The sequence below is a fragment of the Puma concolor genome, chromosome E1 (genome assembly GCF_028749965.1).
Source record: "Puma concolor isolate L17-30 chromosome E1, mPumCon1.1.hap2, whole genome shotgun sequence".
Classification (NCBI taxonomy): Eukaryota; Metazoa; Chordata; class Mammalia; order Carnivora; family Felidae; genus Puma; species Puma concolor.
In genome coordinates this window covers 3,242,268-3,258,764 of record NC_141680.1, presented here as the reverse complement: position 1 = coordinate 3,258,764, position 16,497 = coordinate 3,242,268, and the positions used below count along the sequence as shown (strand labels likewise).

Genomic DNA, 16,497 nt, shown 5'->3' with positions numbered 1-16,497 from the left:
TCCTCTGCTCTGGCCCCCAGGGCCTGGCCGCTGGGGCCTCAGATCCCCTCTGCTGCCCCTGAACATCACTTGCCTCTCCCCTCCTCTTCTCTCAAATGCTGCCCCTCTAAGCCTTTCCTTCTGGTTCAGTCTCCACCAACCTAGGAGCAACTGGACGTTGCTGTCCCTTAGAAGTTGTCTGTTTCGCCGCTCAAATCTGGTTACCTGGTCCACCGGAGGTTACCTGGTCCACCGGAAGTCACAAGGGTCGTGATGGGAGAGCCCACTTTTAACGTCCGTATTCGTGAACGCCATGCTACAATGGTGTACTGATCCCTTTCCACAGTGCACACGTTTATTTTCTGGGCATCTGGAACATGAACTCAGTGCTTACTGCTACCATGTAGTCTAGGGGGAAGAAAGGTTCTTTCTTTATCAGATTAAGGAAGGGTTTGGTTTTTTGGTCTCCCGAACAGGTGTTGACTTTCATCAAATGCTTTTTCTGCCTCTGTTGGTTATTTGCTCTTTTGGTCAAGGCCAAGTATGTGAATAAATTTCCTTTTTTATACTTCATGTAGTTTAAAAAAATTGTTTTTAAAATCAGTGTTCTTATTTCGGGGGCACCTGGGTGGCTCAGTCGGGTGAGTGGCCGGCATTGGCTCAGGTCATGATCTCATGGTTTGTGAGTTCGAGCCCTGTGTCAGGCTCTTGGCTGTCGGTGCAGAACCTGCTTTGGATCCTCTGTCTCTCTCTTGCTCTCTGCCGCTCCCCTGCTCACTCTCTCTCTCTCTCTCTCTCAAAATTAAACATTTTGAAAAATAAATAAAATGATCGGATGATGTATAAGGCCTTTTTTTTTTAATTTCTAGTTTCTCTCCCTTTAATTTTTTTTTTTTAATTTTTTTTTCAACGTTTTTTATTTATTTTTGGGACAGAGATAGACAGAGCATGAACGGGGGAGGGGCAGAGAGAGAGGGAGACACAGAATCGGAAGCAGGCTGCAGGCTCCGAGCCATCAGCCCAGAGCCTGACGCGGGGCTCGAACTCACGGACCGCGAGATCGTGACCTGGCTGAAGTCGGACGCTTAACCGACTGCGCCACCCAGGCGCCCCGTCCCTTTAATTTTTTTTAATGTTTATTTATTTTTGAGAGAGAGAGAACGAGTGGGGGAGGGGCAAAGAGAGAGAGGGAGACACGGAATCCAAAGCAGGCTCCACACACTGGGAGATTGTGACCTGAGCTGAAGTCAGACGCTTAACTGACTGAGCCACCCAGGCGCCCCTCTCCCTTTTCTTCTCTGCCAACCCCACCCTTCCTACCGCCAGCGAAACCTGCCAGGTCCCAGCCCACCTCCTGACAAACTCGGCTCCTTTCACGCTAGTTCATCCCACCTCCTAGCTGTTCTGCCTGTTTCTATTCCCGGCGCATTCTCCACATGGGAAGTTAGCGTACTTGGAATACAATCCAACCTCGTTCCTCAACACGGTCATCTACCGATTTTCAACCCTGCCTACATGCCTTAGGATCACCTGGAGGGGCTTACAAAGAAAACAAAAACGCTCACACATCAGCCTAACAAATTCAGGTTGAAGTGCCCTCGGTAGAGACCCAGACATCCATCTGTTTTATGAGTCTGAGTTGAGGGGTGCCTGGGTGGCTCAGTCGGTTAAGCATCCAACTCTCAATTTCGGTGCAGGGGATGACCTCACGTTTTCATGGGTTCCAGCCCCATGTTGGGCTCTGCACTGACCCTGCGTGGAGACTGCTTGGGATTCTCTCTCTCTCTCTCTCTCTCTCTCTCTCTCTCTCTCTCTCTCTTCCCCTGCCCCAGCTCCTGCTCTCACTGCCTCTTTCATAATAAATAAACTAAAAAATTACCAAAAGCCCGAGTTGAAAACGACTCCAAGCTCATCTCCCAACTGCCCTCCCCCTTCCATCAGTCATTAATTGATTGATGGCCTCCTGGCGGTTCCTTGGGCATTGCCAAGTTTGTTTCCACCTCCAGGCCTTTGCCCTTGCTCTTGCCTCTGTCTACAATGCCACCCCGCAGCCTCCTTTGAGTAACGGGAACAATCTGTGTCACGACCTTTGGTCAGTGACGTTTGCTTTTCCAAGAGGCACCCTCTCCTTATTCATGAAAATTCCACCTGTTCCCGCGAGAGCCACACCCTTATCCAAATGATGGGAGAATAGGGCAAGTCTATATCCCGCATAACGCTACATTCCACCCCTCAGCCCACTCGACAAACACCCTACTTGACAAACCCTACAAAGAACACAAGGGCCTGTGTCCGGGGAGTGTCCTGGGGCGCGACAGCTGTCCTAGTTGATGTTGTTTTAAGTAAAGCTGTCCTTACGCTGACTCCAGCTGATCTTGGAACGTTTGTTCTCTTTGGGCACTTGCTGGTCGATCACCTTGCCTTTCCACTGAACAGACGACGACAGAAAAATGACAAGCCACCCCCCTCTTCTTTTGGCGGGGGAGGATCTGGTGTCTTCCTGGTCTGCATTTCTGTGGGTGGTGCGGGCACTGGCAAGACCAATAAGAAGTGATCCGCTCCCTTCACCGTGGGGGGAGCTCTATGGAGGAACGAGCTTTCGCTTCTGGCCAGCACCCCTGAGTTCTAGTTCTTTCTCCACTGTTTTTTAGTCATGTGACCTTGGCCGTGTTGTTCAATCTTTATGAGCATTTAAGATGGAAATAACAATCCTACCTTGCTGATAACAGTCTGTTCTCAAGCGCAGTTGTAACTAGATTTAAAAATCTAGTCTCGAGCGCATGGGTGGCTCAGTCACTTAAGCATCGGGCTCTTGGTTTCGGTTGGGGTCACGATCTCGTGGTTTGTGGGTTCGAGCCCTGCATGGGGCTCTGTGCTGACCGTGTGGAGCCTGCTTGGGATTCTCTCTCTATCTCTCCCTCTCTGCCTCTTCCCTGCTGGCTCTCTCAAATTCCCACACACTGGCTGCATCCCAAGGAAGTGGCTTTCTATGTTTGGAATAGGTTGAAGAGAAAGGCCACGTTTCCTCAGGGTCCTTGTACCTTAGCGAGCTCTGCAGAGTTCCAAACCCTGTCTGGTCTTATCTGTGGCATCACACTTTCTACCCAGATTTATATATTGTGCGCCTCAGCTGATCACGTGAATGGATGAGACTAGTAGTTGGGAAAGCTGTATGAGTGTCACACGCTGTCTCCTAATGATGTGGCTTGAAACAGAACTGGGGGGTGGGGCGCCTGGGTGGCACAGTCGGTTAAGCGTCCAACTTCAGCCAGGTCACGATCTCACGGTCCGTTGAGTTCGAGCCCCGCGTCAGGCTCTGGGCTGATGGCTCGGAGCCTGGAGCCTGTTTCCGATTCTGTGTCTCCCTCTCTCTCTGCCCCTCCCCCGTTCATGCTCTGTCTCTCTCTGTCCCAAAAATAAATAAAACGTTGAAACAGAACTGGGTGGTATTGATCCGACTGACCGACCAACTGACCTCTAATACCACGAAACTAGTTCCTGAGATAACCGGATGTGTGGCAGACATTCTGTGCCCACGGGGACAGCTGAGGTCGACACAGATGCAGTAATCTGTCCCGAAGCACAGAGTGAGAAGTTTCTCGGGGCTACGTGGGTAGGAAATCGGCTGGTTGGGATCTGGAGGGACTATCAGTGGACACCCAGAAAGACCGTCAACCCCCAAAGCAGCAGCCCGTGATACATACCCGCAGAGAACGTCACAGAGAAAACTGAGGTAAAATCCGGGAATCCGATCAGATGCAGAGAATGTGGATACAGAATAATGTACAAGAAAAGGACTAAAAAATTGGTTATTTTTGAGGCTCGATGAAATATAAAATTCAGAGGATTATGTTGGTTTGTATTTGGATCTGCTGTTAATGTTGCATAACTTTCGATTAGTGTGTTTATGAGTACGACTACACACACATGATTTCATTTTATTTTATTACTTTTTACATGGTTTCATTTTAAAATTAAAAAAAAAAAAAAAAGATTGACAGAGGGGTGCCTGGGTGGCTCAGTTAAGCATCCGACTTTGGCTCAGGTCATGATCAAACAGTTCATGAGTTCAAGCCCCGCGGGTTTCTGTGCTGATGCCTGGAGCTTGCCTTGGATTCTGTGTCCCCCTCTCTCTCTGTTCCTCCCTCTCTCACACTCTGTTTCTCTCTCTCTCTCAAAAATAAATAAACATTAAAAAATAAAAAATCTTTTAAAAAAGATTAACAGAGAGCGATAGAACATAAAGATGGAAAGAACCAGGGTCCTCGGTGGTTTTGTGGAGTTACTCAATTTACCGATCCTGGAGTCCTCGGCCACCTTCCCGTTATTTATATATCTCTTTGGCTGATTTGCTTGTAAGATCAAGGGCTATTAACAATTTGTCATACACTTGGCCGATATTTTTTTCCCTCTCTGCAATTCGTCTTTTAATGTAGTTTATTGGGTGGTTTTCTATCTTGGAATTTTCTAGTATTATATTGTCAAGTCTTGTCATCTGTTTCCTTTATGGTATCTGACTTTTGGTCTTACTTTAAAAAGCCTTCACTGGGGGTGCCTGGGAGGTGCACTCGGTTGAGCATCAGATTCTTGACCTTGGCTGGGGTCATGCTCTTACAGTTCGTGAGTTCAAGCCCTGCTTGAACTCGGTGCTGATGGTGTGGAGCCTGCTTGGGATTCTCTCTCTCTCCCTCTCTCTCTGCCCCTCCCCTGCTCGTTTTCTCACTCTCTATCAAAATAAATGAATAAACTGAAAAAAAAAATGGACATGAGCTGGATTTGGCCCATGGGCCATACCTCGCTGGCCCCTAGTGTACATCCTGTGGGTGCTTCCCCACGGCCCCTGCCCTCTCCCCCATTGTGTTAGCGGCTAGGTTTGGAGGCAACTGACCTGCCCTCCTAGCTCTAGGTGGAGCATAACTGTTTTAACCTAAAAAGTTGATTCCTGTCATCTTGCTACAGTGATTGCTTCTGGATACTCAGCCCTAAGTCAGTCACACCCCGGCCAGTGTGACTAAATTGATATCTGAACCAGTTCAGGCCAATGAGTTGCAAAGGGAGATTAACTGGGGCTTTGGGGAAAGATGCATCCTTCTTCTTGTGGGAGGCCTACTGGACGCTGTTCCTTTCTCCCCTTCTGGAAGATCTGGGAGCCTGTCATTCAGGGTCCCTGGTTGCATGAAACAAAAAATAATTTGGTGCAATTGAAGCACAAATGGACTTTATTATGAGGGTCCTGGGTAGTTTACAAACTCTATAGGAGCAGTAGGAATCTCTAGAAGGAAGAGGCTTGGAGTCTGAACAGCCAGGGAAAATCCCACTGCTGTAGACCACAGTGGAGCCGGAGCCATGTGCCAGGGAAGCGGAGACAGGGGTGGCTTGACATCTCAGCCTCTGTAGCAGGAGGAGGGCTCTGCCTGATGAGGTGGGAGAGTCCTTAAACACTGAGATTCAGATCTTGGGAGACCAAAAAGGTTGAAAAATGACCCCTGTTATGGACTGAAGGTGTTTGTCCATCCAAAATTCATGTGTTGAGGTGCCATCCCCCCAATGTGATGGTATTTGGAGGCGGGGCCTTTGGAGGTAACTAGGGTTTCGATGAGGTCATAAGGGCGGAGTCCTTATGATAGGATTAGTGCCTTATAAGAAGTTGAGAACTAGCTCTCTTTGCAGTGTGAGATGCCTGGAGAAGACAGGGAGAGGGAACCAAATCAGCTGGCATCCTGGACTTCCCAGACTCTAGAAGCGTCAGACATAATGTTTGTTGTATAAGACACCTGGTTTATGGCATTTTGTTATAGGAGCCCAAAGAGACTAGTACAACCTCTGAAGAATGACAAACAACATAGCCATGTTGCCACCATGAAGAAGCGAACTTGGAATAAAGCTGCCCCCAGAGACTGAAACCAGGTCCTCTGTGACATCTTTAGCCCATTGGATTCAGGCTTCTCTGACGCACACTCTGTCTTGAGACCATTATTGCACGACGCAGCACAGTCCCCTTCTTTTAATGTTGTTGTTGGTTCAATTTGCATTTTTTTCTATCACTTGCTGAATAAAGAACCCCTGCCTGATGAGGGGTAAAGGGAAGACTTGGGGGGGGGGAGGGGTGGTGGTGGCGGTAACAGTCCCAGAGAGGGGGAAGAAGCTTAGAGTAGACCATTGGGCTGATGGTTTATTAATCAGGCCTCTGGGTGCAATTGACAGAAACACATCTTGAATGTGTTCAAGTCACAAAGGGGAAATTAATGGTTTGGGGTCATTTACTGAATACATCTTTATGAAGCACCTACCATATGCTGGGCACCGTGCTAAGCACTGAGGATACAGATCAAAACAGACAAAATAACCTTACCCTCATGGAGCTGACATGAGCAAATAAACACAGAGTGTGTTAGATGGCAATAAGGGCTATACACAAAAGGAAGGGAAGGGAAATAGGGACTTGCTGGGGAAAGTGACTGCAGTTTTAAACAGGTGGTCAGGGAGTTATTTGAATAAGGGTGGTATTTGAATAAGGAAGGAGGTTGAAATTTTCCAAGGAAGGAAGGAAGGAAGGAAGGAAGGAAGGAAGGAAGGAAAAAAAGAAAAGGAAAGGAAAGGAAACAAAAGGAAAGAAAAAGCAAGACCAAGTATAAATCCCCGAGGCAGTGTCAGAGCAACAGTGAGGAAGTCAGCATTTTGGCTCCGGCAAGACCAGCGGAGGGAAGAGAAGGAAGAGTTGGGATCAGAATGGTATCAGGGCTCCGATCTTCATGCTGAGCCATTCATTTATTAAATATTTTACCTCGTGGCAAAATCACACACCATCCTCCAAGCAGAGAGATGCTCATACGTGGAGGGAGCCGGAGACAGCTAACAGTGTCAGAAGCACAGGAAAGCCCGTAAGCCTGCTTCGTTGTCCATCGGGAGTCGCTCTGGCCAGTTCCTGTGCCAGGTCTGTGAGCCGAGGATGATGCAACGGACCATCCGAGTTCTGCTGAGGATTCTGGTTTCATCCCTCCTGATGGACCAAGCGTGATTCAATCCCGATGGTCCAAGCAGGACAGACTCTTTTCGTCCCCCACAAACTCTCTAAGGGGTCGCATCTCTGGTGCCCACTCGGTGGGTCAGCTAAGCAACAAATGTGGGCGTGACAGTTGTGGGTGGAAAGAGTCTGAGCCGGGCCCCGGAGGACTCGCGTATTTTGGAACCTTGATCTTTAAGATTTGCCCCGCCTCCTCTCGAAGGGGCGGAGCGACGAGGGCAGCTGTCACCGCCTTCGCACCACCCGGCCAGCTCTCACGTGGGTTGGGCCGCTCAGTAACAGCTCTTCTTCCGGGACTTCCTGGTCTTCGCGACCAATCAGAGTGCTCTTCCTGTCCTGACCATTGTCAGCCGGCTGCCAATCGCGCGCCTCTACCAACGCCCCTTAAAGGCGCCGCCGACGCCGCCTGAGCCGGGGCTGATCAGTTTCTCGGTTCCTGCCCCCAACTGCGGCATGGAGTCGTCCCAGGGGCGGCCTGGGCCCGAGGCGGACCTCCCGGCTGTAGGGGAGCAGCAAGCCGTGATCTTCGGCGGCGGGCCGGGCCGAACCCCCTCTGAGCCGCCCTCAGGCCTCCCGGCGTCTGGGCAGGAAGAGGCCGAGAACGTTGAGGGCGCGAGCCGCCACCCCGGGGCGTCCCCGAAGACTTCCAGCCGCGGCGCCGTCCACCGGGCCGAGCGGGAGGCTCGGGACGACGAGCCCGGCCGCGGAGGGACGCGGTCCGGGCCGGGTAGCCGCCGGGGGGCGCCGGGCCCTGAGCCCGACCCCCACGGGTCCTCCCGGCTGAAGGACCCGGAGCCACCGGAGGACGAGCTTGCATCCGAGAGCGGCTGCCGTCGAGGGAGCCCGGGAGGCAGCGGGATGGAGGTGGAGCCGCAGGAGGAAGACGAGGAGGCGGCGGCGGCGGCTGGCAGGGCTGGCCGCTCGTTCTCCAGCCGCCTTCAGGACAGCCGCAGCCTGGACGGGCTGAGCGGGGCGTGCGGCGGTACCGGGTCCGCAGGGGGTGCTGAGCCCGGCGCGGGCGGCGGGCGCCGCGCCACCATCTCCAGCCCCCTGGAGCTCGAAGGCACCGTGAGCCGCCATGGCGACCTCACCCACTTCGTCGCCAACAACCTGCAGCTCAAGATTCGTCTGAGCGGCGCCCCTCAGCCCCCGCCCCCTGCCCCTGCGCGGCCCTGCGCGGCGCCCGCACCGACTCCCGCCATTCCTCCCATCGACCCCGACGTGCTGCGGGACCTGGAGCGGCTGAGTCGGGAGCTGGGCGGCAGGGTGGACCGTCTGCTGCGCGGGCTGGGTGGCGCGGTGCAGGAGCTGACAGCGCTGAGCGTGGGCTGCATCCAGACCTACCGCGACGCCGTGGACTCCCTAGGCGAAGCCGTGGACATGAGCATCAAGGGCATGTACACCCTGCTGGCCCGCTGTGAGGAGCTGGAGCGGGCGCTGCAGCCAGTTCAGGGGCTGGCGCGCCAAGTCCGGGATATCCGACGCACCCTGGAGGTGTTGGAGGCCCTGTGCAAGTGACCGGGAGGGCAGGACAGGGCTGGCCAAGCCGGGGCCCAGCAGGATCCTAAGGACTCAAGGAGCCCTGGTGGGAACTGCCCGCCGAGGGGAGGCCTATATACTGGAGGCTCTTCCAGATGCATTTAGCAGGCCTGCGACCACTCGCTGGGCCTTATTCAGGTGTATGTGGGGAAGTTCTGAAGCCTTCCCCGGTGGGAGGGGATGATGCTCTGCTTCTATTAAGTTGGCCATCTGTAGCTACCTTGTTCTCAACTCTCTTCTCCAGCTAGAGCACCGTCTCTGGGAACCCAGGGCTTTAGGTCTCGGCTTGGGAGACGTGACTGCCATATGTGGTCCAGAAAGGAGAACAGAGGAGGCCCCAGCCCCCACTGTGGCCACCCTGATTCCCATGGCCACATCTCAGGTGCCAGGGGCTGTGGGAGGTTGAGTGGTCCTTGGCCACACACCATGGAGACAAGGATGCACACCCCCTGCTTCTGCCCTCTGGCCCCCTACCATCCCACCTCCCCAGCCAGACCCGGGGTGGAGCTAGACGGAATGCATTGCATGGTAGAGGGGGGTGAGGTGGGAGGGGTCTCGCTGCTCTCAGGGTTCAGGCAGAATTGTTGCTGGTTTTGAAGCCCACCTATTGTGGAGTGTTCTAATCAGCTTTGGCTTTCTGAGTTTTTGTGGAATTAAAGTCCTGCTGCTAAGGCTCAGGTGTGTTTGTGTGGGCTCACAGGGGTGATAAGCTGAAGGAACGGGGATGAGGGTCGGTCTTTTTCACGGAGCTCTCCTGGCAGATGCTGGGAGAGGGGCGGGGGTCCCAGGCTACCTGGGCAAGGGTATGGCTCCTGCTCTTAGGCAGCCCTGCCATCTGAGGAGATGTGCAAGACACAGACATGGGCTCAAAGATCCATTAAAGCAGAAACACAAGCAGGGTGCCCCACTATCTGTCAGGGTCCTCTTAAATCTTGAAGCGGGACCTTAGGTCTGTAGGGAAGGGGTCCTCTTAGATCTTGAAGCGGACAGGCAAGGACTGGGTGACCTCTTGGCTGGGAAGACTGGAAACACCTGTTACCTCCATTCCTGACCCCGTTTCCCACATGCTGCTGCTCAGTGTCCTATTTGCCCCAACCTCTCCAAGCCTTCTGTTCACAGTTCATATAGTAAGATCCCGGAGCCCCCAGGTTATGGGCAGGAGAGTTACAAATAGAGATATAAGAAAAAACTCCAGTTTTATGAAACTTTCCTCCTCCCCCGCCCCCAAGGCAATAGCATCTTGGATTGAATCTCATTACGTTTCTATTTTGGGTGTGAAAAGTTCTGGGATTCAAAACGTTGCTCTGCAAACCTTCCCCGGTAACAAGAAATTAACAGTACGAAGTTTTACGGAGAGGGGAGGAAAGGAAAAGAAAGGAACCGCTTCTGGCCCGTACGGGGATCGAACCCGCGACCTTGGCGTTATTAGCACCACGCTCTAACCAACTGAGCTAACCGGCCAGCTGATGCTAGCGCCTCAAACTGGAGCCATGTAGAATTCATCTTGTTGGTCCGTCCTGCCTGTAGGAAAATTTGAAAATGGGTAGGATCATTTGGGGGGACGTGAAAACGATATTAACAGAATCACCAGACACTTCGGGAAAGCGAAAGCAAGGCGCCGTACGGGTGACGGGTAAATACAGATGCCACTCCCTGCTCGGCTGCAGGTCGGGATGTGCGTAGGGAGCCCGCGATGGACAGCGCGCACCTAGCGGTGTCCGCGATCCCAACCAGAAACGTCAGAGGCGGAAAGCGCCGCCCGAAGCCTCCCGGTGGATTCCCGGGCAGACGGTGGTGGACCTGGGAGGGTGGGGAGTGGGGGGTGGAATTGCACAGGCAGGATTTCCTGAGACACCTTGCAAAAGCAGTAGGCTACGGAGGCACCGCTGGGATTCGAACCCAGGATCTCCTGTTTACTAGACAGGCGCTTTAACCAACTAAGCCACGGCGCCCACCGCCCGGTACCTGGCACCTTCTTTCCTTGGCCAGGTCAGCTTCACGGCAGGTGCGCGACAGGTTCGTGGCAGGTGCCTAGACGCCCCTTGGCACCAACCTCTGGCTGTTCTGTTAAACGGAGTAGAAGGGACGAAAACCAAGGCTGAGGACAAACGAACAAGCCGCAGGGGTGACGTGGAAATTGAGTCGGGGCGGGTAGGAGGTAACAAGAGAAATTCTTGAGATTACAAAACTGAACCCCGGCTGCGACAGCCACACGCCGACGAGGATGGGATTCGAACCCACGCGTGCAGAGCACAATGGATTAGCAGTCCATCGCCTTAACCACTCGGCCACCTCGTCTGCGAAGTGGCGGCTTCCGCTCTTCTCTCTGGGGCCTGAACTCGTCCTCCAGCACGCGGGGCCCACCCACGTGGCCGAGGGAGCGCGCGCCCGGGGAACCGGCGCAGCCCCGCGAGCACGACTCACAGGGCGACCGCCAGCCGAACGACCTTCTCTCCCGCGCGCCGAACCGAGGGCCCCGCCGCGCGCGCCCGTCCGCCGGAGCCCGGCCACGCGCCCAGGCTCTGGGTCCCCGGATCTGCGCGCACGAGCCCGCGAGATCTGGGCTCCCCCGACGGGGCGGCTCGGGACTGGGCGCCAGGAGCCCTCCTCTCCCGGCCCCCACGAGGTGCCGCTTCTGCCTGGGCGCTGGGGCCCCGGGGTAGTGAGTCACGACGGGGAGGCGAATAAATAAAAGTGATGGAAGCCTCGGCGAAAAGGAGCTGACCCCGACGTGATTTGAACACGCAACCTTCTGATCTGGAGTCAGACGCGCTACCGTTGCGCCACGAGGTCGGCCGGCCAAGGAGGTGGACAGGTCTCCCCATGGCCACTTGGCGGCTGGCCGGGGACCCGGCGATTGGGGACTGAGAGCGGGGACCCCCCCCGCCCCCCAGAGCTTCTAAACTCCGGTGGCGTTGATGCCTGCGCCGTCCCGGCGCCAGCTTCGTGCGACCTGCGGGGACCCGGCGCGCCCGGCAGGGCAGCGGTCGTCCTGCGGGCGAGCAGGTGGCCGCGAGCTGTCACCGGGCAACCCCCCCCCCCTTCCCCCGCCCGCCCACAGCCCAGCGGAGACGGACGTGCGAAGAATCCCGTAGAAAGCCGGACGCCTGGCGGAGCGTGAGGGAGCGCTGCCGGAGCCCCGGCACCTGGTGGGTGAGACGAACTCCTGCAAGCCTGCGTCTCTTCCTGGGTGCACCTTACCGTCGTCTGCGGGGCCTTCCGGCGCGGCCCCAGCCCCCAGGCTCGGAGGTCTGATTTAAAAGTCCAGAGCAGAGCCCCAGCTTCCGTAATTGTGTCACTTGTTACAGTGTTGGGGAATAATTTACATGCAGTGAAACACGCAGATCAGAAGTGTGTGTTCTGATCAGTTTTAGTAAATTCAACCCACAAACCATTTAAGATGTAGGATGTAGGACATTTCCTCCACCCCCAGAAAGTTCTTCCCCGCTCCCTTCCCAGGGGCAACCACTGTTCTGATTTCCATCACCATAAACATCAGTATGTTTTAGAGCTCTCCAGGTGAGAAAGAGCTGGGAACTTCTAGAGAGGGGTACCGGAAGCTAGCAGAGCCCCCCCCCCCCCGCCCCCGTTTGCCTCTTGACGGAGGAGAGGGGTTCAACAGGCCAACATGGCGAAAGAGGTCATGCTGTGTCTCACTCTCTCCTTTCCAAGTCAAATGTCTGCACATTGGGCACAGTGGCTCTTCTGAAAGTCACAGGGACCACAGTGATGTCAAAGCCCATGGACGTTTCTAGGGCCTGGCTTTGACTCAAGGCAACATCTTCTTTTAAGAGCCTTCTTCTCCTTTGGTTGTCATGACATTCCTCTCCTGCCTTTCCCCATCCCCACCCCCAGTCTCTTTTTCTGTCCTTTTAATTCCGAGTTCTGTCTCCTCTCCTCACACTACACGCTTTCTCTAAAGTCAGCCATCTGTGTGCTGAGGGCTCCTGGAGCCTGCTCCCACCTCTGGGTTCAGACGGCCAGCCCCTGCCGGGCACCTTCACTGGACCCTGTCATCCGTCCTTCAGGGCTCACCGCCAGTGTCTTATCCCGTCTCTTCCCTCTCCCTCCTTCTCATTTCCAGTCACCAAGTCCTGTCCATTCCTTTTCCTCCAGAACTCTCCTGCCAGCCCTCACTCTTCCACTTCCACTGCCCCCCCCTTCCTCTTTTGCCGGATTATTGTAACAGACTCCTCTCTGATGTCTCTGCCTCCAGAATAGCCAAAGAGTTTTTGCAAAACTTGATTTGCATTTCTAAAATGCAAACTTGATCCCATCACTCTGTGGCTTACAGTCAGTGCCCCAGCACCTTTGAGATTAAGTCCTAACTTATGGGCTGGGCCCCCAAGGCTGCACACTTCTTAAGAGGGCCCTGGGAGGATGTTGCCAGTGTTTCACGTATAGGCTTTGCCACTTCCTAGTTGTGTAATTTGGGCTGGTTATTGAACCTCCTTGAGCCTCAATGTCTCCATATGGAAAATAGTAAAGATTGTAATGGATCACTATTAGTTCATTTGCTAAGATAAAGTGCTTAGGGCCTGACTGGTCATGATCGCTCAGTTACTACGACTGCTATTATTAATGTCTGGTCCTTGCGTGATTCCTCAGCCACTGCCTCCTCACCTCCCATGTGACAACCATGCTGACTCATTTACAGATGCTTACATGCACTTCGGTCCCAACTCTCTCTGCTGATCCTTCTTTACCTAGTTGACCCTTACATACCCCACCCGCCCCCCGCCAACACTCAATTCAGAAGCTCCCTCCTCCCTACTCCCCGACTCCAATCTGGAGGAAGAGGCCTTTGATGTGTCTCCTCCAAGATAACTTAAATCACTACTTTAAAAAAAATGTTTAGGGGCGCCTGGGTGGCTCAGTCGGTTAAGCGGCTGACTTCGGCTCAGGTCATGATCTCATGGTCCGTGGGTTCGAGCCCCGCGTCGGGCTCTGTGCTGACAGCTCAGAGCCTGGAGCCTGTTTCAGATTCTGCATCTCCCTCTCTCTGACCCTCCCCCGTTCATGCTCTGTCTCTCTCTGTCTCAAAAATAAACAAATGTTAAAAAAAAAAATTAAAAAAAATGTTTATTTATTTTGAGAGAGAGAGGAAGTGTGAGTGTGTGTGTGTGTGTGTGTGTGTGTGTGTGTGAGATCAGGGGAGGAGCAGAGAGAGAAGGAGAGAAAGAATCCCACGCAGGCTCCACACTCAGCCTGGAGCCTGATGCAGGGCTTTAGCCGGGGATCATGGCCTGAGCCAAAATCGAGTTGGACGCCTGACCAACTGAGCCACCCAGGCGCCCTAAAGCACTATTTGTAATTGTTTCCTTGATTGTTTCCCTCACCACATCCTAAGTTACTCAAGAGAAGGAAGTATGTATTCCTGGCACCCCATACAATTCCTGGAGTAGAGTGTGTATTCAATAAGCATTTGTGAAATTAATGAGGAATCGCTTTGGCAGAAGCACCAGAGTGGGGGAGAGCCTCCTTTGTAGAGGAAGGAGACGTGTCTGAGTAGCCGAAGGACATGGGGTGAAGTGGAAATTTTTGCTAGAAAGGGAAGTAGGCTCAGTGAATATGGTCCTGGGGAACGTGGACTTGATCTCTAGGTTCAGAAAGGTCCTGCAGCAGGTGTGAGGTATTATCAGTCCAGTGTCACCATCCAGAGTACTCTCTGACATTTAAGTCTCCATGTATCCCATCAGTTTCCAAACTTTAGAAAGCAACAGATGATTCTGTCCGGATCTGCCTTGTTCAATATGGTAGCCACCAGAGTGGCTGTTCAATATGGGGCCATTCAAATTAAGTTGAAGGACACCTGGGTGGCTCAGTCGCTTAAGCATCTGACTCTTGATTTCAGCTCAGGTCATGATCTCATGGTTCGTGGGTTCAAGCCCGGAGTTGGGCTCCATGCTGACTGCAGGGAGCCTGCTTGGGATTCTCTCTCTCCCTCTCTCTGCCCCTCCCCTGCTCATGCTAGAGCATGCTCTCTCTCTCTCTCTCTCTCTCAAAATAAATAAATAAATAAATAAATAAATAAATAAACATTTAAAAAAAGAAATTAAGGGGCGCCTCGGTGGCGCAGTCGGTTAAGCGTCCGACTTCAACCAGGTCACGATCTCGCGGTCCGGGAGTTCGAGCCCCGCGTCAGGCTCTGGGCTGATAGCTGATGGCTCAGAGCCTGGAGCCTGTTTCTGATTCTGTGTCTCCCTCTCTCTCTCTGCCCCTCCCCCGTTCATGCTCTGTCTCTGTCCCAAAAATAAATAAACGTTGAAAAAAAAAATTAAAAAAAAAAAAAAAGAAATTAAGTAGAAATTTAAAAATTCAGTTCCGTAGCCCCACTAGCCAAGTGTTCAGTAGCCGGCTACCACGTTGGACAGAGACAATACGAAATATTTCCATTATCATAGAAAGTTCTGCTGGACAGCACTGATCCAGAGGCTGAAAGCTGGTGGCTTGAGGCTTGTGTACTCTTGTCATTTTTTTCCCCCTTCTCATTTTTTTTTTTTCACTTTTAGGTTGGATGCTCACATTTATAACTGGAGTAAGAAACTGGATTTTTGGCCTCTCTTAAAACAACAACAAAACTCCCAGGAATCTGGCAACACTGGACCTTTATTTCCTTCCTCAAAACAATTGAGCAAAGCCGAGTAGCTGCTGCCTCACAAAAGCCACAATAGATGTTAAATCTGTCCGTTGGCGATGATCCTAAAAGCAATGAATTGGTCACTCTTGGCGGGTATGCTCGATCTAAGGACCAGTTTACAGGAAACGCAGGACACAGAGGAACATGCTAAATGAGAAGACCAGAACACTGCCCACACATGGCCCAGTGCCTTCGGCAGAGAAATTGCAAGAAAAGGAAACAAGGAGGAGTGGGGAGGGAGGAGGAAGAATCTAAGATTAAAAAAAAAAAAAAAAAAAGACAAAAGAGACACATGAACCAAGTGCAGCGTGTGGACTTCAGCATCTATACATGGGTATTGCCAGTGGATATTGGGCAATGTCAGCTATTCGGTGATGTCTGGGATTTGCTTCGAAATAACCTAGTGGGGCTGAGAGGGAGAGAGAAGTCCAGCTGAAACAAGTTTGGCCACGTGGTGGTATTTTTGAAGCAGAATGGTAGGCTTCAAACGGGGTTCGTCATACTATTTTATTTGTACATACGTTTGAGTCTTTCCATGATAACCCTCTCCCCGCCCCCCCAGCCCCCAAGCTCTTTTCTGACCAGATCAAATCAAATGTTAGGATGTGTGGGTTCCAGCCCTGGAGCCAGTGGACCGCCACCAGTGAAGGACACGCCATGTCATCAGCAGTACCTCCTACGGCCACAGGGTGGTTCTAAAACTCACTTTTGTGTGACCTCTGCAGAGTAAGCTTCTGGGAACCAAGGTCATGGAAAAGTGACAGGACAGACCTAAACGCCTGCTCACTGTTTATTAATTCTTAATGTGAAACGTGACTACCAGTTCTTACTATCTAGTAGGTTCCCCTAGGCAGGAAGCCTATAATAAACAGAATGCCCCAAACTTCCATCTGCAGGAACCCAAACTCTAAGAGACATGCTTGACCCCTTCCTTTTTTCTCACCTACCCATAGTCTCATGTTTAGACCTTATTTTTTAATGCTCTCTTGATTCCTTACACTTTGCTCCACTTTCTTATTCCACTCTGGTCCAATATCATTCCATCCGTCCTGGATAACTATACCGATTCTTCACAAGCCTTCTACTTAACATCTTAAAATCGATTCTCCATATTGCAACCAAAGTCATCTTCTAGAATGCTAACCTGACCAGGTCCATCCCCATGGCTGCAAGGCCACATGTCTTGTCCACCCATCCCCCATCCCCCTGATCTCTTCTTCCCCTTCCAATACTAGGCTTCAGACACACTGGCTTCCTTTGTGTCCCGCGAACACACTGGCCTTGTTCCCACCTAAGGACCTTTGCACTTGCCTCT

General features: G+C 52.6%; 1 protein-coding gene, 4 non-coding genes and 1 pseudogene across 5 annotated transcripts; 2 read left to right on the top strand and 4 right to left on the bottom strand.

The window, feature by feature from the left end:
- The first annotated feature begins 300 nt into the window (after positions 1-300).
- LOC112857013 (DNA-directed RNA polymerases I, II, and III subunit RPABC4 pseudogene) lies at positions 301-3,972 on the top strand (annotated as a pseudogene).
- Positions 3,973-7,367: 3,395 nt separating this feature from the next.
- Positions 7,368-9,215, top strand: BORCS6 (BLOC-1 related complex subunit 6). The gene has a single exon (XM_025920446.2). It carries the CDS (start codon positions 7,457-7,459, stop codon positions 8,519-8,521), a length of 1,065 nt encoding a protein of 354 aa, XP_025776231.1. The 5' UTR covers positions 7,368-7,456; the 3' UTR covers positions 8,522-9,215.
- A 714-nt stretch (positions 9,216-9,929) lies between these two features.
- On the bottom strand, positions 9,930-10,003 carry TRNAI-AAU (transfer RNA isoleucine (anticodon AAU)). The gene has a single exon. It is a non-coding gene; the product is annotated as a tRNA-Ile (tRNA).
- Positions 10,004-10,420: 417 nt separating this feature from the next.
- On the bottom strand, positions 10,421-10,494 carry TRNAT-AGU (transfer RNA threonine (anticodon AGU)). Its single transcript has one exon. It is a non-coding gene; the product is annotated as a tRNA-Thr (tRNA).
- Positions 10,495-10,758: 264 nt separating this feature from the next.
- On the bottom strand, positions 10,759-10,840 carry TRNAS-GCU (transfer RNA serine (anticodon GCU)). Its single transcript has one exon. It is a non-coding gene; the product is annotated as a tRNA-Ser (tRNA).
- Positions 10,841-11,263: 423 nt separating this feature from the next.
- On the bottom strand, positions 11,264-11,335 carry TRNAW-CCA (transfer RNA tryptophan (anticodon CCA)). Its single transcript has one exon. It is a non-coding gene; the product is annotated as a tRNA-Trp (tRNA).
- Between the last annotated feature and the right edge of the window lie 5,162 nt (positions 11,336-16,497).

What these genes read in the sequence shown, in the direction of transcription:
- BORCS6 (XM_025920446.2), top strand. Translation starts at nt 7,457, where the DNA reads ATGGAGTCGTCCCAGGGGCGGCCTGGGCCCGAGGCGGACCTCCCGGCT.